This window comes from Phascolarctos cinereus, unplaced genomic scaffold, assembly GCF_003287225.1.
Source record: "Phascolarctos cinereus isolate Bilbo 61053 unplaced genomic scaffold, phaCin_HiC Scaffold_4;HRSCAF=312, whole genome shotgun sequence".
NCBI lineage: Eukaryota > Metazoa > Chordata > Mammalia > Diprotodontia > Phascolarctidae > Phascolarctos > Phascolarctos cinereus.
Window position 1 is genome coordinate 263,554,235 of NW_027555847.1, and position 25,670 is coordinate 263,579,904.

General features: G+C 40.5%; 1 protein-coding gene across 7 annotated transcripts in view; it reads right to left on the minus strand.

Annotated features, from left to right (window-relative positions):
• The window catches only part of RNF38 (ring finger protein 38), a 202,084-nt gene extending 197,416 nt beyond the window's left edge, over nucleotides 1–4,668 (minus strand). For 5 of the 7 annotated variants that reach the window (XM_078153033.1, XM_021004518.2, XM_021004517.2 and 2 more), the window contains exon 1: nucleotides 4,404–4,599. Coding sequence is in view for 1 of the 7 variants with exons in the window: in XM_021004515.2 (XP_020860174.2) it covers nucleotides 4,404–4,653 (250 nt within the window). In the remaining 6 variants the exon portion in view is untranslated. Of the gene's footprint in view, nucleotides 1–4,403 lie in introns of all 7 variants that reach the window. The other 2 variants (XM_021004515.2, XM_021004519.2) reach the window with 2 other exon arrangements.
• Nucleotides 4,669–25,670: the final 21,002 nt, after the last annotated feature.

The following is a 25,670-nucleotide window of genomic DNA, read 5'->3' on the forward strand; positions in this document are numbered from 1 at the left end:
TTGGAAAGATCTACATGAAGTGATGCAGACTGAAGTAAGCAAAGCCAAGAAAACAATATACACAATGATGTCAAAAATGTAAATGGAAAGATACACACATATATACAAATCAGTAATGAATGCTGCAAAATTATAAGGAACAAAGTATGGCTCAAAAGAACAGATGAGGCCCCACCTATTTGCAGAAGTGGGAGGTACATAAGTGTACACTGAACATGTTTTCAAACTTTTCTGAAGCATTAATCAGTTACGCTGGGCTTTTTTCTGTTCTTTTTCCTTTTCGTCTTTAAAAAATACTATCTGTAATATGGAATAGTTCTCAAAGTGAGAGATCCTGGGAGAAACAATGATGATATAAAAACAGACCAACAAAATCTTGTTTTTAAGAAATGAAAAGCATGATGGGGGGAAGGGGGATGGGATAGAATATAATCACATGCTAAAATATTTGAAGTATTGTTATTTGGAAGAGGAACTAGAAATATTCTGCTCAGTCCAAAAGGGTAGAACTAAAACCAGTTGGCAAAAGGTAAAGGAGGAAGATTTCAGCTCAAGACCTTTCTAATATAACACCTGTGTCAGTGCCTTAGTGAATAAGAAAAGTGGAATAAATGGGCTGCCTCATTAAGTAATCTTCAAGCAAAGCCCTGATGACCACCTATAGAGGATGCCATAGAAATGATAACATGCTTCACTTAGTAAAGTAGGTCATTTCTAACTCTGAAATTCTATGATTCATATAAGTTCATAAATACCTTCTGGGTTTGGTCCTATAGAGTTTACAATTTAACGAAACAACAGTTCAGTATATTCCCAGTTCAAAATACTACCTTAAAATATTATATTTTAAAGTTCCTAAAGTTTTGAATATAAAACCTCAAAACCTATTTATGTTAATTATCCAAAAATGTTCCCATCATCTTAATAGCCAACTTTCAATTGCTGATTTTTAAAAATTATCTGCATCTAGTTGTTAATTCCACCCTTCCAACTAAACACTTCTAAGTCATCTCCAACCTAACCATATCTATTAAATAGTCTATGTTCAAGAAATTCTTATATCTTTCTGAAATAAGCTTTGCCAGAGAGAACGTCCGGATAAGTTCTGGTGTTCTCAGGGCCAGATCAGTGGTAAGAGTAGCTGAGAAAGGGAAAGCAACAGGATCACCTCAGTTTCAGGAATAAGTCTCTTCCTGAGCCCCACACAGCCTGGTCATCTGGGAGTTGAGAGGTACCTTCAAGACCATCTTGTGAAGTCTACAAATTCAGAGCTAAAAGAATCTTAGACATCTAGTTTCTTAATTTCACAGATGAGATGACACCCACACAAGTGAAATAGCTGCTAAGATAGCTGCAGACTAAAGACTAGAACTTAATTTTCCTGACCCTCAGGTCATTGCTCTTTCTACTTCATCCTCTGACTTTTCATCAGTAGATTCAAAAGACTATGCCAAGAGATGAAAACAGCTGAAGATTCTGTAGTAAACACTCAAATGCTCACTATTTCTTTACATTATTAGATTAGTCAGGTCTTTAAGAACCTACAGCATACTTTACCTAGTCCTTATGGTTCATTATCAATCAGCATAACTAATTTCTAAATAATCAGAATATTAAAGGCAGAAATAACCACTTAAATGTAATTGTGTCCAAATATGCTATAAGATATTAAGATAATTTATTCTCCTAGTTTAAGCATCAGACACTATTATAACAGTTTAATTTTTATATTCATTCCCATAGAAAAGTGAAAAGAAAAATTCAGTCTAAATATCAGTGAAAGCTCCTAAGAATAACCCTTCCATTTCCTTTTCTCAAACATATTTTAGAAGATAATTAAAGAGAAAACTAAAGAAACACCACTTCAACTGCACCACTATACCCAGAGCCAGCAAAATCATGCTCTTTTATGCCAACTGCTGTCAAGACACACTGCTATTGTTTCTAAAAAGTCCTGTGAGAGCAGAGATTTTCTTACCACTCCCCCCCTCCAAAAAAGATAAAAATAAATAACAACCCTTAACAAAATGGGCAAAGGTTTCCAGAATGTGTTATCTAGAAAACCACCATTCTAACCTCACAGGGATTCTATTACTGTAGACAATTGCAGCCCACTCACTAGAGGGAAAATTAGGTGAATAAAAAAATGTACTTTCCCCATAAAACTGAAGTTCAGGAATAAGAAAGTTACTTCTCTCTCCTTTACCCACTAGATACCTTAGTATTTCTATAGATTCTCTCTTTCATATATGTCACAACTTTCTAATTATTTACATCTACAAATGTATGTATGTGTGTATGTAGGTATACATATGGATACACATATATAACACTGTAATAAATTTTCAACTTTTAAGCATAATCTAAGTTCAATTGAACACAGTGATAAATAAGGTCAACTGTGTGGTTTTGATAAGCTTCTCATAAAGGAAAAATTTTCCGCAACAGGCTGGGGTTTTTTGCATTTTTTTAAATCCTCAATGCCTAGTGAAGTGCCTGGCACACAGTAGGCATTTACAATAAATGCTTGTGGAATGAGTAACTAATTGACCTTTACTCTCAGAAAACACGTTATAGGTTCAAATGAAATGACTGAGCCAACCCTCTTAAAGTCTCAGAAGTACATGTTCAAAGGTGAGACCTACCGTGAGTAATCTAATCAATACCTAATGTAGGACAAATATTTCTAAAGATGTACCTATACAAAGCTTCCTCTCCAAAGCGAACATCAGGGATAGCCCTTTTTCTAATGAAATTTCATGACTACACATCACAGATAAATTATTTCATAGATGCCATTACCGAATGTTAATCACCATTTGCTAATACTACACTCTTCGTAGATATGTTAGGATTAAAGACAAAAAGGTCGAGCTGGAGGACAATTAGCAAATTTATGAATCAGGCTATTCCAATATGAAAAATAATTAGCTTAGCATCTTAAATTTTGACTACCTACATAAAACTCAAAATTCAAACATAATATGAACTGTACGGGGGTACTTTATAGTTAGAGCAGCTGACATATAAATCTTGCACAACAGGGTTCTAATTAAAGAATTTGCTAATTATTCTTTCATCTTCAGCACTGACAAAGATTGAACCACGTATGAAAAGGAAGAGAACTTTTTTTAAAGCACTGATTACTGTTCATTAGAAAATCAAAGGGAACTCGATTAAATAGCAATATAGTAAAGAACTACTAAATCTCCAACACACTGTCAACCACACTTCCAAGATGATAAAAAGCTATTACTCAGTTAACTTTCACTCCCTTCTCTAGACACCCAGACCCTCTCCTTTGTCCCATTCTCTTTTCCCCTCTAAAGTAAGCCCAACCCTTCTTTTCCTTTCTTCCCTACTTTTTTCAAATCATTTTTTTCCTTCACTTCCATCTATTCAAGAAAAAGGATTCCTCCAGTCTCTTCCTCTTCAGGCTGCACCCCCAGTAAAAACAAAAACCACTCCAAAATCCAAAAGAAAATTCCACTTCGCCCTCTGGTCATCGCTCCCATTACCTCGCCCCCTTCCTCACACACCAGTGTCTAATTTACCGAACTTCCTTCATTCCGGCACGGCAGTACCGACTTCTTCATTCTTCGGACCCCTTCATTCTGCCCCTGGGACCGCCCCCGGGTCCAGCGGTTCTCAAGGCGTGGTCTTAGGTGGCAGCCCGCCGCGTTTCTTACGGGAACAGTGCGGGAAAGCACGTGTTCACTTTCATTTAGGGGTAAAGTCATTTGATGGAATTTTTTTTTTTAAAGAAACTGACAAACTCACTTCGGTCTCATCAAAAGCGAGGAAGGTCTTGCATTAATTAAGGTGGAAGATTTTTGCTGAGGAGGGGGGGTTGGAGACTAAGGGGAGGCGGAGGGTTTGCAAGGCTGGGTGGAGGAAGGGCTGCAAAGTGCCAAGCAGGTGAGGCACGCGGGTGGTCCCACGGCTCTCGGGCACTGCCAGAGCCCCCGGCCGAAAAGTTTCAGAATCATTCACATCCCTGTTCCCTCACCCTAAAACTCTTTCTAAAAGCCTTGCAAACGCTGAGGCTCCATCTCCCCTGCATTCCCTACACTTCTCATTCCGTTTTTTTTTCTTTTCTACATTTCCTCCCCCCGCCCCGCCCGCTCTAGTTTCCTTTTCCCTATATCCAGCTTCTTTCTTCCCTCCCCCTGCCAAGATGCCCCAACATCTGCCCTTTCCTACCCCCTTCCCCCTCCCCAGCCCCGGGGGAAAGTGTCAGTCAACCTAACTGAACGTCTGGGCAAGTGAGCTCGCGGGTATTCGGCACCCCCCCACTCGCCCCACTCGCCCCAGCGAGCCGGGGGGGGGTTGGGGTCCCGTCCCGCCCCGCCCCCCGCCGGCTCCCCGGCGCCGGCCCCGCCTCGTTTCCCCAGCCCCCCTACCTGCTCCGGGGGCTCTGCTGCCGGCACCGCCGGGGGCCGCCCTCTGGTGCCCGGGACCGGTAGGGCCGGAGGCGGCGTGGCCCCCCGTGCCCCCTCCTCCGGCCTCGGGGCGATGCGGCTGCCTCGGGTGGCGGTGGCGGTGGCGCCGGCCGTGCTCCGGGAGGGTGGCCCCGGGCGGCGGCGGCGGGAAGGGAGCGGCTGCTGCGGCGGCGGCCGGGGCAGGAGCGGCGGCGGCCGCGCTTCCGCTCATGGCGAGCCGCCGGGGGCCCCGGGCTGGGCGGGAGCGGCTCTGCTCGGGAGCGGCCTGGGCCCGGCCGGGCGGCGGCGGCGGCGGAGGAGAAGGAGGAGGCGGCGGAGGAGGAGGCGGGGAGCCCGAGCGGGAGGAGGAGGCGAGGGAGGAGGAAGCGGCGGCGGCTCCCAGCAGGAGGAGGAGCAGGAGCAGGAGCGCGAGCCCGGGAGCAGCCCCAGCCCGGGGAGGAGCAGCCGAGGAGGAGGAGGAAGAGGCTGGGGAAGGAGGAGCGGAGGAAGAGGAGGAGGAGGAAGGGACCGCCGTCTGTTGGCCGCGGACCCGGGGGGCTCCCGGCGCCGCCGCTCAGCCGTCCCGGGGGCCGGCCTGGAGAGCGCTGCCCGCACTGCTGGGCGGCCGGACGAGCGCGGGGATGGGCATCGCCCTCCCGCCTCCGAGCTCGGGGGGCCTGGACGGCGGGGTCCCAGCCCCGGTCCCGGTCCGGGTCCTGGTCCTAGTCCTAAGGGCACGGATGGTGCGGCCCGGCGGTGAGAGCTGGCGCCCGCGAGGGCAGGCTTCCGGGCACGGAGCGCAAACTAAGTTCAGGGACCAAAGTGGACGGAGGAGGAGCACGGTCACGACGGAGCGAGCGCCCGCCCCTCCGCACCCGCAGCCCCAAGGAGTGGAGCTGGGGGGGGGAGGTGGTTAGGGAGCCTCGCCCGCCCCAGGGGATCCCTGCGGGTGCCCCGGGCTGTAACTTCCTGCCTCCCCCCGTTTTCCAGAAGATGCTCCCCAACTCACACCCCACCCCTACCCCCCGCCCCGACCTTGGCCTTGGGGCAAGTCATTCATTGGTTTGCTCCGGTAAGTCAGTCTGTCTGTCTCCATCTCTCAGTCTTTTTCCCCTCTGTGATCTTTCTCTCGTCTCTTGTCTCTTCTCCTGTCTCTCTCTGTCTCTCTCTCTCCCTCTCTCTCCCTCTCCCTCTCTCCCTCTCTCTTTCTCTCTCTCTGTCTCTCTCTCTCTCCCTTCCTCTCCTCTCCTCTTCTCTCCTCTTTTCTCTCGCTTCTATTTTCTTCTCTCCTCCTCCTCCCTTTCCTTCTCTTCTCTCTCCTCTTCTGTCTCTTTTCTCTCGCTTCTCTTCTCCTCCTCCTTCCTTCCTTCCTTTCTCTCTCCCTCTCTCTCTCCCTCTCCCCTCCCCTCCCTCTCCTCCTCTCCTCTCCCTTTTCTCGTCTCTCTTTCTCTCCTCTCCTGTCCCCCGTGTCTCTCTTTTCTTCCTCTCCTGTCTCTCTCCTCTCTTCTTTCTCTCTGTCTCTCTCTCCTTCTCTCTCCCCTTCTTCCTCCCTCTCCCCCTTCTCTCTTGCTATCTTGCCTCTCCTCTCTTTTCTTTCTCACTCTTCTTTCCTCTAGTCTGCCCCCCCTCCTTCTTTCGTCTGTCTCATCTCTCTCTCTCTCTCCTCTCCCACTTGTCTCTCTTCTCTTGTCTTCCATGTCTCTCCTCTTTCTCTTCTCTCCTGTCTCTCTTTTCTCTGGTTTCTCTTCTTCTTCTTCCTCCTTTCCCTCTCTCTCCCCCTCTCTCTGTCTCTCTCCTTCCCCCTCTCTTCTCCTCTCTTCCTCCCTCCCCCCTTCCCCCTTTCCCTCCCTCTCTATCTCGCTCTCTTTCCCTCTCCTTCTCTCTCCCTCTCCCCATCCCTTCTTTTCCCTTTGCTGCTGCTAAAAAGAAAAAAAAAATAACCCTTCCTTTCTTAGGATCTCTGTGTATGTGTTGTCGCCCCAGCTGACTCTTCTATATCTTACAGATACTAACCAATCCCCTCCAATCCAGGGAGAGGGTTAAAGGAGGAAGGGAAAGGTATGATGGGGCTGAGCTTCTCACATGTTAAAAAAAAAAATCTTGAAGCTTAGAAGGAGACATGAAAAGGAAAGCAAAAAAAAAAAAAAATTTCCAGGAAACTCATGACATCTCTGGCCTGAAGCCCTGCTTTCAGAAAGCAAGTACAGAAAGTGCTCTCCATGTCTAACCATTCTTTTCATAGCTTTAGAGCCAGAATATGCCTTTGTGTTCATCCAATCCAGATGCTTAGTTTGACAGAAGAGGAAATGGAGACCAGAGAGTGGGGACCTTAGTGGTTGCCTATGGTCACACAGGTAGTCTGAACTTGAACCCAGACCCTCTGGCTCCAAAGCTAGCTTTCTTTTTCATAGTACCATGTATTTTTTTTTCTCTCTCTCTCTCTGTTCCCACCTCTACATATGCAGACACTTTTTATTTTATATCTAGTTTTGCTCCATGTTTTATGGATAATTATAAATATCATCAAGGGTCTAGATAGCTGGCCAAGAAGGGTTTAACCTTGGAAATAAGATGTTGGGAATGGAGTTGGGTTGAAAGGAATGTCTCCATGTAGTTAAGGAGGCTTTTAAGTCTTGCTAAAAGTTTGTTCTTAAGAATATATTTGGTATACCCTTCAAATGCCCTCTCTCCTTTCCCCCCCCAAATTAGGTATTTATAGTCCCTGTGTCTTTACCCTAAACAGTGTCATGCATTTGCTGACTTTTTTCTCACTTGGCACAATGAAATGAGCACTGGACTTGCAGTTTGAAGAAGTAGAAAGCAGGCTGGACCTGGAGTCAGAAAGTCGGGATTTGATCTCTGTAGGATGATAAATTTAGAGCAGATCTCAGTGATCATTTCCAAAGGTTCCCAAAGTGGGCAGTGCCATTCCCTGTGGGGCACTGGAATGAGGGGGGGGAGGCTGATAGTAGCCTTTGCAATTGGGGGCATTGAATAAAAATAAGGGGGCAGTGGAAGCATAAGGAAAGAAGAGAGAAAAAATTTAAAAAACTGTGCATCTTTCATCTGTTGTGTAACAGAGTTTAAGTTGTAATGATTACATCATTTTCCAAATAAACACACAAAATGCAAGTTATAACCAGTTAGTGGTCAAATCTGCTGACAGGTCTTAACAAGCAAGTGTTGGCAAGAGAGTGTGTTGTGCATTGTCTGAAAGTCCAGCATTCATCAGCCGGAATATGTGCATGTAGTGACTTGTTTACGATATGATACTATACAGTTATAAGACACAATATTGTATCACCAAAATTTTAATGCAGGAAAATCTCACAAATTTACAATAAATTATTAAATTTAAGATGCATCATTTAAAAATGTATTTCATATTTTTAAATGATGCAAATTTCCAAAAAACTGTTAGAGAACTAAAGAAAGATTGAGGGGGGCACTGAGTAATTTTTTTAAAAAGGGGTGGTAGGCCAAATAAGTTTGGGAACCTCTGATTTAATCAAACTCCGTTTTATAGATATATAGACCGGAAAATTGAGGCCCGGGAAGGTAAAGCAACATATTTTCTGCTGGTTCTCCTACTTGTCTGACTGGTCCTCAGTCTCCTTTGCTGGATCTTTTTCCAAGGCATGCCCACTCACTGAAACTCCAAGTTTCTGCCCTGGGCCCTCTTCTGTTATCCACCTATACCAGGCTTGCACAATCTGTTGCCCACCAAAGGATTTCCGGTGGCCCTGGAAAAATGTAGAGGAAAACATTCTCTACATTTTTTGCAGGCTTCAGTAAATCCTTTGGCATGCCTTTGGGCTGTAGGGGCTACAGGTTATGCAGGCCTGCCCTGTACTATCTCACCAGCTCCAAAAGAACTCAATTGTCATCTCTATGCAAATATTCTCAAATCTATTTATCCAGACCTAATCTCTCTCCTGAGCTCCAGTCTCCCCTAACTTCCTACTGGATATCTCAAACGGTATTTCCCAAAGCCACCTCAGCTCAACATATCCAACACTGAACTCAGTATCTTCCCATCCAGCCCAACCCTTACTAACTTCCACATTACTGTCAAGGGCATCACCGTCCTCCCAGTTGTCCAAGCTCACAATCTTGCTGCCGTCCTCAGGTTCTTACTTTCCCACCCCACCAAATGTCATTTAGAGTAGCTCTCATATACGCCCTCCTCTCTCCACTCACACCAGCCACTCTGGGTACAGGCCTTCACCACTTCAAGGTAATCTGAGTTAAATCCCACCTTCTGTAAGAGGTCTTTCCTGTTCTACCCTTCTCCCATCCCCCTATTGCCAGTGCCTTCCCTCTGAGATTACCTCCTGTTTGCACTGTATGTATTATGTATGTTCATTGTTGTTTGCGTGTTTTCTCAAGCTTCTTGAGGGTAAGTTTCATGTTTTTGCCTTTCTCATGGTGCTTAATACATGTTTGTTCATTGACTGATTTTTAAGGAAAAGAACTAGAGGAATGCTGATAGGTATTTCTCCTATTTCTTACCCTTGCGGCTTTTCTTTTTAAGGCTGAACGCCCTGTTTCCCTCACCGGATCTTTATATCAGATGGCCTGAAGGCCTTCTCCATCCTAAACTGCTCTCTTTTGGACATTCTCTAGATTATCAATATCCTTCTTAAACCATGGTGCCAGTACTGAACACGATACCCCAGATGAGGTCTCACAAAGGGACCATCACTTCCTTATTTCTAGAAGCTGTACCTCTCATACTTCAGGCCCAAGACTGTATTAGTTTTCTTGGCTGTCTCATCACATTGCTAACTTATATTGAGCTTAAAGTCTACTAAAACTCTCAGAGCATCTTTATAACTGTTATCTAATCATGGCCTCCCTCATTTTATGCTATTAGAGCTGGGTTTTATCATTATTATTACTATTGTTACTTAGAGTTATTACTTAAGTGCAAAAACTCTATAGTTATCTCTGTTGTAATGCCACTCAGTTACTAGCTGTGTAACCCTAGGCAAGTTTCATAACCTCTGTCTGCCTCAGTTTCCTTAAAATGGGGCTAATAATAATAATACCTACCTCCCCCAGAGTGGCTGTGAGGATCAGATAAGAGAATATTTGTAAAGTGTTTAATATAGTGCCTGGCATTTAGTAAAAACTTAACAAATGTTTATTTTTTTCCTTCCTTCCTCAGTGTTCTAGCCTAAACTTTTGGATATTGATTCAGTAATCCACTGTGTTACCTAGCTTTCCCAATTTGACGTCAGCCAGATTTGATTAGCATGCCATCTATGCTCATCGAATATTGATGAAATGATATTGATGACTTTATCTAATAGTCACTGATAAAAATGTTAAACAACATAGGGCCCAGCATAAATTCCTGGGGTACTCCGCTGCAGACCTACCACATTGGTGCTTAACCACTAATGACTGTTCACTGATTGCAGCCATCTAACCATCTAATTGTACTCTTGTCTAATCCATATGCCCACCTTCTCCATAAGAATAGTGTGAGATACATTATCAAAAGCTTTGTTAAAGTCTAAGTAAGCTGTATCCACAGCATTTTACAGGTCCTTTTGTTTAGTAATCCTGTTAGTCTGTCATGACCTGTTCTTGATGAAGCCATGCTGGTCCTTTGCAATGAACACACTTCCCTTTGTAAGTGGTCACCAACTATCTCTTTCGTTATCTGTTTTACAATTTCCTCACAAATTGAAGTCAAGCTCACTTGTCATGTGGTTTGCAGACTCTGTTCATCTTTTTGTCGAAAATTGGGACAGCATTTGCCCTTCTCCAATCTTGTTACCTCTCTTATTTTCCATGATCTTTCAGATTTCACTAGCAGTGACTAAGCATTCACATCTACCAGTTCACTAGGGATCCTGGGAGGTATTTCATCAGGATCGGATGACTTGAGTTCAAGGGCAGAGAGGTGCATTTTAACTACCTCCTTACTAATCTTGGGCATCACCTCCCTTTTTTTCTTGTTCCATCATTCCCAGTTCAAAATCATTTTCTATTGTTATTATTAGCCTACAAATAATTGCCTATATACTCTGAATAAGGATAATAGGATCAGAGAGCTAGAGCTGAAAGGGATCTCAGAAGCCATCTAGATCAACACCATTTTACAGACGAAGAAGCTGACACCCAGAAAGTTTTAGTAACTCGCTCAATGCCAGCAACCTCCCTCTGTACCTCCAGGCCCCATCTCCATTTTGGATAGTATCCCAGGAAAGACATCTTTCATTTATCTTCTGATTCTCCAGACTTTACCACTGTGCCCCAGTCCCTGCTTTTCAGCTCCTTTGTATAAATTGTATTACCTCATTAAAATTTAAGCTCCTTAAGGGTAGGGAAGGGGAAGCTAGGTGGTGCAGTGGATAGAATGCCAGGCCTAAAGTCAGGAATATTCTTCTTGAGTTCTTCCTGAGTTCTAATCTGGTCTCAGACACCTACTAGCTGTGTGACCCTGGGCAAGTCACTTAACTGTTTGCCTCATCTGTAAAATGATCTGGAGAAGGAAATGGCAAACTACTCCAGTATCTTTGCCGAGAAAAACCCAAATGGGGTCATGAAGAGTCAGACCCGACTGAAATGACTGAGCCACCACAACAGCAGAGACCATCTTAGAGTTGGCAAACTATAGCTGGGCCAAATCCAGTGCTCAACCTGTTTTTGTGTGGTTATAAAATCATTTTTATATTTAAAAATTGTATGAAAAAATTCTTATTTCACTTTCTACAATGGTTATAGTTCTCTGACCCCTACTCTTATGTGTCTGGCACATAGTAAGGACTTAATACTTCTTGCCTTGTCCAAGGTCATACAGCTAATAAGCGTGAGAGGTGAGATTGGAACCCAGGTCCTCTTATTCCAGAGTCAATGCTCCCTTCACTGAGTCACAGTGCCTTCACCCAGAAAATCACATCTGGTCCTCTCTTCTTCTGCAGACCTTTGCTAGATGCTTTCCCTGATAGCGTCTGTGGCTGCCCTGTGTCACTGTTTGGAGGACAAGCAGATTTTTCACCCTCAGAACATTCAGTTCTTTCCTCTCTTTCCTAGCTCCTCTAGGAGAAGCTTCAAATCTGTTTATTAATCTCTAATTGTACAGCAGAATGATTTCTCCTTTTCCGTTTTCTATCATCCTGACATTCCTCCTCCACCTTAGATCCCATTTTTTCCCATTGATTATTCACTGCTATTTTCCTTAGGAACATTTCATTGTCCTTAACAACCTGTAACATGGAAAGGTTATCTTTGAGTATCTTCACCTTGTTTTCCAGGAGGGAGAAAAACCTACACCTGGAATACAAATAACAGTCACAGAAATAGAAATATCACTCACAGGATTCAAGTCATTGCCCAACTTTGTACTCTCCATAATTGTTGAGATTTTTAGCCTTTTTATTTGAAATATTTGTGGGTGTTTATACCACCAACCTAAGTACCCAATTAAAACATTTATAGCCAATTATTGCTTCTTAGTAACTTGAAAACTCCACTCAATTTCTTTTCCTTTTTTTAAAGTCCCCAGCTTCAGCCATAAACACCTCTTCGTCCAGCTTTACACCAACCTCTAATAGGTTTCGCCAGTTTCCCCCACCCAACAATGTACTCTAACAGTTTGCTTTGTCACAGCAACTGTCTTCTCTTGACCCTTCTGGAATCTGCTTTCTCAGATTCTACTCCCTAATCCTCCTACAGCCTCCTCAACCCTCTCTAATCCTTTTATATTCTTCTTAATTGTCCTTGATCCTGCTTTGCCTGTTCTTTGGCCCACTCATCATTTAGAATAATATTAATTAATCCCCTTTTCAGTTCACCTCCTTTGTTCATATTTCCTTCATTTATTATAATATTTTTGTGCTATGGTCTACAAAAATTGTGAAATATTTCTGCCTTTTTAAATTTGTTTATAAGTTATTTATGTCCTCACACATGATCAGTTTTTGTAAAAATGCTGTGAGATGCTAAAAAATAAGGTAATCCTTAATATCAAATTAAAATACCACACACTGGCAAACATAGGTGAGGCATTTTAAAACTACTTTACAAGGGATGACTCATTGGGTAAACATAGTGGAGGGATAAATTTTAAAATGATTATGATATAAAAAAGATTTATAAAATAAAACTTTTTAAAGATTCTCATTCAGAAATTACTAAAATGTCTATCATAGGCTCATATATTCAGAGTAGAAAGAACTAGAAAGAACCTTAGAGAGCATTTAGTTTAACCTCCTCACTTGACAAATGAAATTAAAGCCAAGAGAAGTTAAGCAATTTGCTCAGGGTCACTTAAGTCATAAGTGACGCAGCCAAAATTCATATCCACATCTCACTCCATATCCCTTATTTTCCACTGCACCAGTATACTTTGTTTTTCCAACACTCTATTTAGATTCTTACTTTCTTGTCTTATTTCTATACTTGTCCAAGCCTAATGGCGACTCATTGAAATCCCCTACAGTTATTGTCTTCTTTTAAGTCTTGCAAATCAATTAATTTTGCCTTCAAGTACTGAGACACTATGCCATTTGATGTGTCCATGTGTGTTTATTTAATACTAATATTGTTTTTCTTTGGGGTCTTTATGTATAAAATAATTACTATATTTGTCTCTTTTACATTTTTTTTAATTGAGCAAAGGCATAACAAGCACAACTCCAACCCCTCATTTTAATTCTGCATGAAACTTGATGTCTTAAATGCTTTTTTTCTTACAGAAAATTTTTGGATTTTGCTTTCTAAACCATCCTGTCACTTTCCTCTATATTTTGAATTAGTTCATCGTATTCATATTCATGACTATAATAGTTAATTTTCTCCTCCCTCAAATTTTATTATATTTTTCTCGTCTTAAAAAAAAAAAGGAAATCAGTACTAGGTATTTATAGTGTGTTCTCTTAGAATCAATCTAATTTCAGTTTCTTTCTTTTCCTATTCCATGGCTAGACCTAAATCACCAGGTTCTGCCCTATCCTCACACACTCCCTTTTTAGAATAATTAACTTTCTCTGGCTGTAGTATGCTTTGCTTGAGGCTATTCAATTCCTCACCCTTCACTGTATTCAAATACTCCTTTCCCTCCCTCAATTTCCTTATCTGTAAAATGAGAGTTTTGAATTAATTGATATATTGAGTCTCTTCTAGTTTTAAATCCTGTGATACAATATGTCTTCAGTGACTTCTGCCCAGATGAAAGTGACCTCTCCTGAAATCTTTTAGCATCTTCTTTAAATCACTCTTGTACACATCAAATAGTTTGTGTTATAGTATCTATACATACCCTAGTTCCTCCACTAGATTATAAATTCATTGAAGGGTGAGATTATTTCTTATTCATCTTTTAATCTTCCGAAAAGCCTGGAAAAGAGGCACCTAGGTGGTTCAATAATAAGGAGCTGAGTCTGGAGTCAGGAAGAGCTGAATTCAAATCCAGTCTCAGACACTTGCTAGCTGTGTGACCCTGGACAAAGTCACTTAACTTCTGTTTGTCTTAATTCACTGGAAAAGGAAATGGCAAACCAAGATCTTTGCCAAGAACACCCCATACAGGATCACAAAAAGTCAGACACGACTGAACAAAAGGCCTAAAACAGTGATTTGTCCATAGTTGTTACTCAATACATACTAAATGAATGAGATAATAATACCTTGGACTTTTACATATTACCTGCCAGGTACGGTGCATAGTGCTGAATCTGGAGTCAGGAAGACCTGAGTTCAAATCCAGCCTCAGAAACTTACTAGTTGTGTGACCATGGGCATATCATTTAACCTCTGTGTGCCTCAGTTTCTGCTTCAATAAAATGAAATTAATAATAGCACCAGCCTCCCATGCTTGTTGTGAGGATAAATGAGGTAATATTTGTAAACCTCAAAGTGCTTTCTGAGTGCTAGCAGTTATTATTATACGTGGCAGCTAGGTGTCTCAGTGGATTGAGTGCCATGCCTGGAGTCGAGAAGACTCATCTTTGTGACTCAAATTGGGCCTCAGACACTTACTAGCCATGTGACCCTGGGCAAGTCACTTAACCCTGCTTGCTTCAGTTCCTCATCTATAAAATGAGCTGTAGAAGGAACCGGCAAATCACTCCTGTATCTTTGCCAAGAAAACCCCAAATGGAGTCATGAAGAGTCAGACATGACTGAAATGATTGACCAGCAACAAATTATCATTCAGAAACTTTAGAAGAAGTTAAGAGATTTGTCCAAAGAAATATAGATGTTCAGTAATGGAGCTAGATCTCAAACACAGATCTGACATATATTTGTAAGATTCTGAACTGCTGGCTGAGTACCCCTGTGAGAGTTTTTCGTGAAAAATTATTTTAATGCATTAAATGGAATCTGTTCTTTTAAGACCCTTTATTCTTTCCAACATAGCTAAGGACTGGACAGCAGGATTGCTTTTTCTTTGTTTTAGAGCCACACGACTTCACTGTTATTGTTGTAGTCATTCTAGTTCTGGATATGGTAGCCTATTGGTCTTTTAAGATGTTGAAAGGTTGGGGGTGGGTTAGAGAATAGTCCATCAGAATGAGATGGCACACATAGAAGTAGTGTCGGAAAAAAAAAAAACTTGCCTTAGCCCATCCTATTTTGGTTCTGCCTGCCTCTCTGTTGGATTTTGACGAAGACATCTTTGGCTCCCGACTTTGCTTTTCACTTTTGACCCTCTTATTCAATGTTGTTTACTCAGCATCACTTTCTTCCAGTCTTTCAATCCATAAGCCATCCCACATTTGACCTTTGGCATTGGAGGCCCTTCTCTGATCTCTTAATTTCACAGGTCAAGTTGGTGGCTCCAACCTTCTCCTGTCCCCTGCGTGGATGGAGGAATGAATGAATGATCCAGCGTTTCTTAAATTCCGAATGTGCACTGTACTAAGCATTGAAGATACAAATCGCTTTCCTCAAGAAGTTTACATTCTAAATAGAGGAAGGCAGCACATATAGCAGGTGGTTTCAGCTTCCAGTCACATAGAAAGACCCAGTGGCACTTAGGATACAGGAGCAAGACAGAAGGTAATGTACTTTCTTTAGCATCATTTCCATTCATAAAAGCATATCGACATCTGGTAACCATTTGACAATGGCAGGGCCTTTGATGGTGAGAATTCTCTAATCTCTGGTTCCTTCCCTACTGCCTTCAGACATGCCCAAATCACCCCCATCCTTTTAAAAAAACAACCCTTTACTATGCCCTACCATCCTCTCAAAGGATTGTCCTATTTTTTGTTCTCTCTTTCTCAGAAAAACTACTTGAAAAAGCTATCTACAACCATTGTTTTCACTTCTCCTTTCATTCCTCAACCTTTCATAAGGTTGCTTCTGACCTCATCACTCCACTGAAATTGTTCTTTCCAAAGTGACTGCATGATTTCTAATCCCCAAATGTGACTGATCTTTTCTATTCTCAGTTCTTATCCTTCTTAACCTATCTGTTGCACTTGACCACATTGACCACTCTCTCCTCCTGGCTAATATTCTCTGGGTTTTTGTGACACTTCATTCTCTTCTTATCTGTTTGCTGGGTCACCATCCATATCACACACTTTAATTTGTGAATTCTCCTTAAGACTTAAGCTGTTTTCTACATACTGCATCGGCTTTCATGGGTTTAATTATCACCTCTATGACAGTGATTCACATGTCTATCTATCTAGCCTCAGTCTGTCCCCTGAATTTCAGTCTCACATCACCAGTTGTCTATAAGACATTTAAAAATGGGGAAATCTCAGATTCATCATGTACAAAACAGAGCATGTTATCTTTAACCCCAAACCTACTCTTCCAAACTTCCCTGTTTCTATCATTCTTCCAGTCTCCCACATTTGTAACCTCGTTCTCTTGCATTGTTCTGTCAATCACCCCACGTGTCCAGTCAGATGCCAGATTTTGCCATTTCTACCATCACAAAATCTTACATCTGACCCCTTCTCTCCATTCCCAAAGCTAAGGCCCTTGTCACCTCTAGCCTGGATTATTGCAGCAATCTACAACAATTAGAACAATTCTAAATTGGTCTCTCCTCCTCAAGTTTCTCCTCATTTCAGGTTCATCTTATACAATATTGCCAGTTATTTTCCTTCCCTGGAGATTCCTGTGTCACTCCCTTACTCAGTCAACTCCAGTGACTTCCTTTCGCCTCTCAGTTTCATTTTTGAAGCCTCATACACCCTTATTCCAGCTTATCTTCCTGGCCTCATAGTACATTACTCCCCCTCCCACCAAGCTGGCCTCTTTGTTCCTCCCAAGGGAAACACTGTCTTCCACCTTGGTGCCTTTTCATTGGCCATTCCTCCATTGCTAAAATGTACTTTCTCCTCACTTCCACCTCATAGAATCCATATCTTCCTTAAAGATACTGTTCACATGCTGCCTTCTACATGGAGCCTTTCCTGATGCCCCCAACTTGCTAGTACCCTTCCTTCCAAACTACTTTAACTATTTTGCATATGCTTGTATTTATTAACTTGACATTTGTGCTGTATATCTTTTTATCTGGACTTGTTATCTCCTGCATTAATATGTAAGCTCCTTGCAAGTAGGAATTGTTTTATACTTTGTACTTGTACTTTGTATTTGTCCAGTGCCTGGAACATAGTATGTGTTTAATAAATGCTTGTTTATTGATTGACTGGAGACTTCCAATGTTTGTGTATCCACACTTGACTAACTACAACAAAGAACTCATTTTTTTAACCTGCAGTAAAATGCCCCCACACGGGCAGCTAGGTGATACGTAGAATAGAGTGCCAGGTCTGGAGTTAGGAAGGCTTATCTTCCTGAGTTCAAATCTGCCCTCAGATACTTGCTGGCTCTGTGATCGTGGGCAAGTCACTTAACTTTTTTTGCCTTAGTTTCATCATCTATAGAGTGAACTGGAGAAGTAATGGCAAGCCACTCTGGTATGTTTGGCAAGAAAACCCCAACAAATCCAGCCCCAGATCAAAAGCAAGAAAAATGCTAACAAAGAAGCATGTTTGGGAAGAGTGAAAAGTTTTCAAAGCAGTCCTAGTTCTTTTTTTTGTTTGTTTTTTTAGGCAGTTGGGGTTAAGTGACTTGCCCAGGGTCACACAGCTAGTGTCAAGTGTTTGGTCTGAGGCCGGATTTGAACTCCTGTCCTGCTGACTTCAGGGACGATGCTCTATCCACTGTGCCACCTAGCTGCCCCAGTCCTAGTTCTTGAAACTGTGATGGCAACTGGGCAGCCTCAGTCCAAGTTTTTTGTTCCATTTATCAGAGACTGTACTTTCCTAGGCTGTCAATGAAGGCAAGCTCCCTGCCTGGGAGCTGTGTCGTCTGTACTCCTATCACAGAGTGCATGTCCCTTTTTCAAAATTTGCAATCTGACCCCAGCTCAAAGATTACACTAGTCCAAAGTCTTGAAGCTAAAAAGGAATCCTTGACCTTCTGAACTACAAATCTCAGAAAGTCAGGCAGGTTTCAAGCATCTCTTGCACAAGATTTAATTAACCCTCCACAGGTATAGCAAATAAGCTCCATTTTTGTTTGCTGATAATCTGTTTCACTAGCCTCATAACTAGGGAATGCAACTGAGCTACAAAAGCAGAGAGCAAATGAAGTTTGTTGTGAGTAATTGCGTTGCTTGTCTGTTGTACAAAGGTGTTATTTAGCTGGGCTGTATAGAGAAAAAGAAGGGTATTTACTCTTGCTAGTGAATGTGAGCCTGGTCATAACTGTTAACTTTGGAACAAAATCGTGTAGCCAATTTTGATAAGTTAAGTGCTTAGCACAGTGCCTAGCACATAGCAGACAATTAATAAATGTTTATTGATTGATTCATTGAAGTGAGAGATTGACTGAGGTAAATTTATGTTCTGGGCTCTGGGAATACATAGGGAATAAAAAGGAAACAGTTCTCGTCCTCATGGAGTTAACATTCTGATGGGAATTAGGGGGAGATACAACACCTGTACAGGATGGTAAATATAAAATAACTGGTGGGGGGAGGGGCACTAACACCTGAGAAAATTAGGAATGACCTGGCATAGGAGTTGGCCTCTGATCTGAGCTTGGAAAAGTAAAGAATTCTAAGACTCCTAAGTAAGCAAGGTGAGCTTTCTAGGCAAGTGGGTCCGTGGTATATATAAAAGGAATGGAGGTGGGAGATGGCACATCATGTGTAAAAAAAAAAAAGCAAATATTCTAAAATAATAGGATAGGTAAATGGGAGTGGGTGGGGGATGAAGAGACAGAATAACATTGCGTTGTAAGAAATGCTTATGTTTGGAAAAACATGATGGGGGAAGAATGGTGGAAGGTATTGGGGTATATATCAATCGAAAAGGAAGAAGAAGATACATTATCAGCATTTATTTTAGAACATGTGAAAAGAGAAAATAAATGTGGGTTTCAAGAACAGATAAAAAACCTAGAATAGATGATTTCATTTATCTAGACATCAGCAGGAGTTCTTTCTGCTCCTCCTCAAAAAACCAAAACAAAACAAACCCTAGAATACCACTAATCTCTTGATTTTTCTTAATGCTAATCTCATCCTTCAAAAGTCAGAGAAACCAATTCTGGACCTTGTTATCATCATAAGAAGAAACGAATTACAGAAGTAGAAATGATTAGGACCTTGAAGAGAATTGGCTGCATCATCTTTGAATTTATGAGGAAGTAGAGACGCAGTATAACATTTACCAAGTATTTTGGGAAAACAGATTTCAAAGGATTTTGAAAAAAAAGATAGCAAGAACTCTGATCAATGCAATGACCAACCATGATTTCAGAGGACCAATTATAAAGAATGCTACCTACCTCCTGATAGAAAGGTGATGGACTAAAGAAGCAGAATAAAACACACAGTTTTGAATGTGGCCAATGTGAAAGTTTGTTTTGCAATGTAATCAAAAATATATTTGTTACAAGAAAATAAAAGAAACAGTAAGTAAGGAAAGCAATTTGGCTGGAATGTATCATGTCTCAAGAATGATATACTTGGAAAGGTCATTTGGAACTAGAATATGAAAGACTTTAAATGCCAAACAGGATTTTGAGTTTATCCTAGAAGTAGTAGGGACTCACTAGAACTTGTTGACCAGGGGAGTGACTCTATTCCAGCCAAAATGGACTATCTGGTGTTTCTTGAACATGATAGTCCATCTCTTACCTTCGTGTTTTTACACACACACTATCCCTCTTTGTTAGAATGTTCTTCTTCACCCTATTCCTAGAATTCTTGGAATCCTCAAGATTCACTTCTGATGCCACCTCTAATAGGAGGCCTTTTCTGGCCCTTCAATTATGAGTACCCACCTCCCAATTACTTTGTTTTTATTTTCTATATTGCTTATATTTTCTCAACTGTGGGTAACAGGCAGGCTTTCATAATTATCCTCCTAATGGAATACAAATACCCCATCCCAAAAGTCTTAGTGTAGTTTTAAACTACTAAAGCTCAAATGTGCTAGGCTTCAACTTTTGTAGCTTAAAACTACACTCAGATTTCTAGGTCACCCTGTATAAGCTCTTTGAAGCTGTTTAGTTTTTGTCATTTTATCCCAGTTGGCTGGCACTTAAAAGGATCTAATAGGTACTTAGTACCTTAATAGGTGCTTAATAGGATCCTAGGATCATCTATTTAGAGGCAGAAGGGCTCTTAGAGGTTATAGAGTACAATCCCTAGTTTTTTACAGATGAGGAAACTAAGTAATTTGGTCACAAGCAAGGACTTGAAAGTTGAACTTAAACTCCAGCTAGATCTATGATCTCAAGAAGTGGGTTTGGGCTGACTTGTGAACTTGATCAGCAATTTAAACTTTGTTTGGTGAGAATAATGCATTAATTACAAGTTTTAAACTATTGATATACAAATGGACTTTTGGCATCACCTGCTTATTAATTAGGGACTTCTTTTGATGGCTTTGTTGAATTTTTTTTTTAATCAGGTGCTCACATTTGAAATAAGGGGATGGTCTCCTTTCAGTATCTTATAACTGACTCTTTAGTGCCATCTTCAGTTATTTTAAAAAAGTGTTTATTATTTAACTGCCCTTCATTTATGTGAGTAGTCCTTAGGTGGGAAATTCTTCACTCTAGCATAGACCAGTACAAGCCAAAATTGTCCTCATTTGATGTTTTGAATGATGAGAAGTTCATAGTATATACGATATATGTTAAAGCTAAAGTCTAAACTTTGAGATAAATTAACATTCTAGACAACATAAAACCTGAAAAAGGTCCGTCAGAGATTATTTTCTTGCTTCCTGGGTTTAACCAAAATATCTGTTCGTAATAGTTGTCATTGCCTAACTAGTATTTTAAGACAAGGTTGCTTCCATGTAGGAAGAAGACACATATGCCCTCAATGAAAGTTATGCTTTTATGAGCAATGGAAATCAGAGAGGTTATCAACATGGCAGAAGGAGAGCAACCACACAGATGCTGTTCCCGCCCTTATTGGAGGCAGTTAGTCTAAAACCCTAAGAAACAGGGGTCAGAGCAGTCTCAGAATCACTAGGATTCAAAGTACTTCCTCTCATGCATACCGGCAATGTGACCCATCAGTATCCCTAGGTAGATTTCTAAGACTATAAATTGCAGATAAATTACCAGTCTGCATCAATGAACTGAATATCCAATTATGATGTTCCCTACAGGTTCCCTAAGGAAACCACTGATCTAGACCCTCCCCTACCAAAAAATTTCTCTAGGCACCATGCTAAGTTCTAGAAAGAGAAAGGCAAAAATGAAATAGTCCCTTCCTTAAAAGAACTAGAGATTAGTGCAAGGTGGGAATTCTGAGATTCCATAGCCAAAACACTTAGAGTGGACATTCATCATCTTGGAACCCTGTCTCAGTTGGCCTTGTGTGAATCGGCATGACTTCTTCTGGGTCAGAGCATTTGGGATCAACAGGAGAGATACGTGTCTTGTTACATATTCCCCGAAAAACAAAGACTACTAGTCTCTGTCAATCTGAGGATAATTGGAAATAACCAGGGCACTGGTCTCAGTGAGTTCTAGAAATGATTACAAGTTCTAAACAATTTATTTTCAAGTGAATTCATATGCCAGTGAAGTTATACTTAAAACATAAGCTTTTATTTATTTATTTTTTATATTTTATATATAAAGCTAGGCTTCAGCAATATGTGAACCAGAAAAGCTGGTTGGTTTTTAAAGAGGCAGAGGAACTAGAGACCAAATTGCCAAAAGTCACTGAATTATGGAGAAAGCAAGGAAGTTCCAGAAAAAAAAAAATCTATCTCTGCTTCATTGACTACACTAAAGCCTTTGACTATGTGGCTCACAACAAAATGTGGCAAGTCTTCAAAGAAATGGGAGTACCAGATCATCTTATTTGTCTCCTGAGGAACCTGTATGCAGTCCAAGAAGCAACAGTTAGAACCAAACATGAAACAACTGATTGGCTTAAGATTGGAAAAGGAGTTCAGCAAAGCTGTATACTATCACCTTATTTATTTAACTTATATGCAGGGTATATCATGTGAAATACCAGGCTAGATGAACCAAAAGCTGGAATTGAGGTTGCCAGAAGAAATATCAATAATTTTGGATATGCAGATGATAACCACCCTGATGGCAGAAAGTGAAGAAGAATTAAGAAGCCTTTTGGTGAAGATGAAAGAGGAGCTTAACATAAAACAGCAAAACTAAGATCTTGGCAATTGGTCCCATCACTTACTGGCAAATAGAGAAGAAATAGAAGCAGTGTCAAATTTTATATTCTTGAGCTCAAAGATCACTGCAGATGGTGACTGCAGCCATGAAATTAAAACACACTTGCACCTTGGAAGGAAAACTATGCAAACCTGGACAGCATACTAAAAGGCAGAGATATCACCTCTCTGACAAAGGTCCAAATAGTTAACACTGTGGTTTTTCCAGCGACAATGTGTGGCTGTAAGAGTTAGACTATAATGAAAGCTGAGCATTGAAGAATTGATGCTTTTGAATTATATTGCTAGAGAAGAACTTTGAATCCCTTGGGCAGCAAAGAGATTAAATCAGTCACTATTTAAATAAACTAATTCAGACTAATCACTTGAAAGTCAAATACTGAAGCTGAAGCTTAAATACTTTGGCCATGTAATGAGAAGATGAAACTCATTGGAAAAGACCCTGATGTTGGGAAAGATTGAAGGCAAAAAGAAAAGGGAATGGCAAAGAATGAGATGGATAGATGGTATCATGGAAATAATGAACATGAACTTGGACAGACTTCAAGAGATAGTGGAAGATAGTAGCATGCCATAGTCCATGATGTCACATAGAGTTGGACAGACTAAACAACAACATCAACACATAGCTAGTAAGTATCTGAGGAAGGATTTGAACACAGGTCTTCCTGACTCGAAGTCCACCAATCTATCCACTACTTCAACTACTTGTCTCTAAGAAAGTACTGTCATAGTATTATTTGTATTTTTTTAAAGTACTATTGGTTAGAGAAATACAAATTAAAACAACTCTGGTTAAAATGATAAATGTTGGAGGGGATGTGGGAAAACTGGGACACTAATGCACTGTTGGTGGAGTTGTGAATTGATCCAACCATTCTGGAGAACAACTTGGAACTATGCCCAAACTGTGCATTTACTTTGATCAGCAATACCCTGTTAGGTCTGTATCCCAAAGAGATTAAAAAAAGAAAAAAAAAGTTAAAGAACCTATTTGTACAAAAATATTTATAGCAGCTATTTTTGTGGTGGCTAAGAATTGGAAATCAAGGGGATGCCATCAATTGGGAAGTGGCTGAAGAAGTGCTATATGATTGTAATGGAATATTATTGTGCCATAAGAAATGACAAGCAAAATGATTTCAGAAAACCTTGGAAAGACTTTTATGTACTGATACAAAGTGAAATGAGAAGAACCAAGAGAACGTTGTTCATAGTAACAGCAATATTATATGATGATCAACTGTGAATGACTTAGCTATTCTCAGCAATACAGTGATCCAAGACAATCCCAAGGACTCATGATGAAAAATACTATCTGCCTTCAAAGAAAGAACTGAAGTTGTCTGAATACAGATTAAAGCATACTTCCTTCTTTTCTTAATTTCTTTCTTCCTTTCCTTCTTCCTTTGATCCTTCTTTCCTTCCTTCATCTCCTCACACAAAATGACTAATAGAGAAATGTTTTATATGATTGCACATGTATAACCTATATTGGATTGCTTACCATCTCAGAGAGGGGTAAGGGGAGGGAGGAAGGAAGAGAATTTGAAACTCAAAACTTAAAAAAAAAGAATGTTAAAAATTGTTTTTCCATGTAATTGGGGAAAATAATATATAACATATATATATATATATATGTATATATATATATGTATATATATATACATATATATATATACATATATATATATGTATATATATGTATATATATATACATATATATATATATACATATATATATATATATATGTACTAAAAATTGCTGGTTTAGAGTGGTGCTAATTTAATACTACCAGTTTTACAAGTGTGTGTTTGCTGATCTGAGATACAACATTAGCCAGACCCTGGTAGTATCTGGAATTTGGATTCTAGCCATAATATATGGTCTATGGTTACCTAAACTTGTAAAATAAAAACCTCTGATGTTATGCTGGGGACAAAGTGCCCTGCTCTTTGTATTCACACACAATACCAGTGGGAAAGTGGTATCATACATAAGGTTACTCCCCATTTGGGAGTATGGTTCACTTAGGATTGCCAACACAAGCTAGTAATCTGCTGCTTCTCCTCCACTGTCCAGTATTTTCTAAGTGCCTGTGAAAATCATGTGGAATTATGTCATGTACAAGTTGCCAGCCACAGAATAGAGGTTCTTTTGTTTAGTCATGCATAAACCTGGTTTGGAGAGAGAAGCCAGGAAGATGGCAGGGGAGGTTCCCTTTCCACTGTATGAGCAAGAAATGTTTGTCATCCAGTGCAAAGGGGAGAATAAAATCTTAGTATCTTGGCTTATGAGCTAGAAGGAAACTTAGAGGTTATTGGGTCCAATTTCTTTGTTTAACATATGAAGAAACTTAGGTGCTATGGGTTAAGTGCTTTTTTCAAGGTCACACAAGGAGTATTTACTGTAAATGGCAAAGGTGGGTTTTGAGCTCAGGCCTGGACTCCAGGTCCTTGCTCTTTCCACTGTATAGACCATCCTGTATTGACATGACTTAAAGCACAGACCATTTTGGAAGTTTGATGAAGCCTTTGGACCCCTTCTCAAAATAACATTTTTAAATGCATGAAGTAAAATGCATAGGACTAAAAACAAGTTACTAGACCAAAGGTTAAGAATCTCTAATTAAGGTGGGAGTATGCTTGGTCTAAGTTTATTTTACAGATGCTGTAATTTCCAGTCTTATGTCATAGCTGTAGGTCAATCACTTAGCAGAAATAGTCCATCAACCAATAGTATCTATTTGTCTTCTGAGTGCCCCCTTGCCCCTTCAGGAGAGTGATGATAATAATAATAATTATAATAATAATAGCTAATATTTATATAGTACTCACTATATGCCAGGCACTGTGCTAAGCATTTTACAAACATTATCTCATTAGATTCTCACAACAACCCTGAGAGGTAATTGCTATCTCCATTTTACAGATAAGGAAACTGAGGCACAGGCTAAGTGACTTGCCCAGGGTCACACAGCTAGTAAGTATCTGAGGCCGGATTTGAACTCTGGTCTTTCTTACCCTAAGTGTTGTCCTTTATCCATGGTACTTCAGCTGCTAATTATAAAGCTTTTGGACATTTCTAGTTTGGAGAACACAAATTATAGTAAGCTTTCGTTTACACTATTCAAAATCATCTGTCCTGACTAAGACGGTCTGGGATGAACATTAACTCTGTATGCAAGGAGCTGACAACCTCGTTGAGGATATTCGAAATCACAGTTTTAATGCTAAGATTAAATGAGAGAAAAAAATATTGAAAGGAATAAGGTTACTTGAGGCACAAATGATCAAAGAATCACAAAATTTTACAGCTAGAAGGGATTTTAGCAAACCTCTGGTATAAACCATACCCCAAAGGAATCCTGACTTATCAGTTAAGTGGCTTGTAATTATGATGACCAAGTTTGACCTTTGCTAAGAGATGAGAAAAAGCAGCTCCTTCCTTTCATTGGAGATGTGGGGTGCTATGGTTATGGATCATTGCTTATGCTGCTAGACTTGGTCAATGGGTCAGTTAATTTTGCTGAACTATTTTTTCTTTTTAAGTTTTCATTGTAAGGAAAAGCATGCTGGGTAG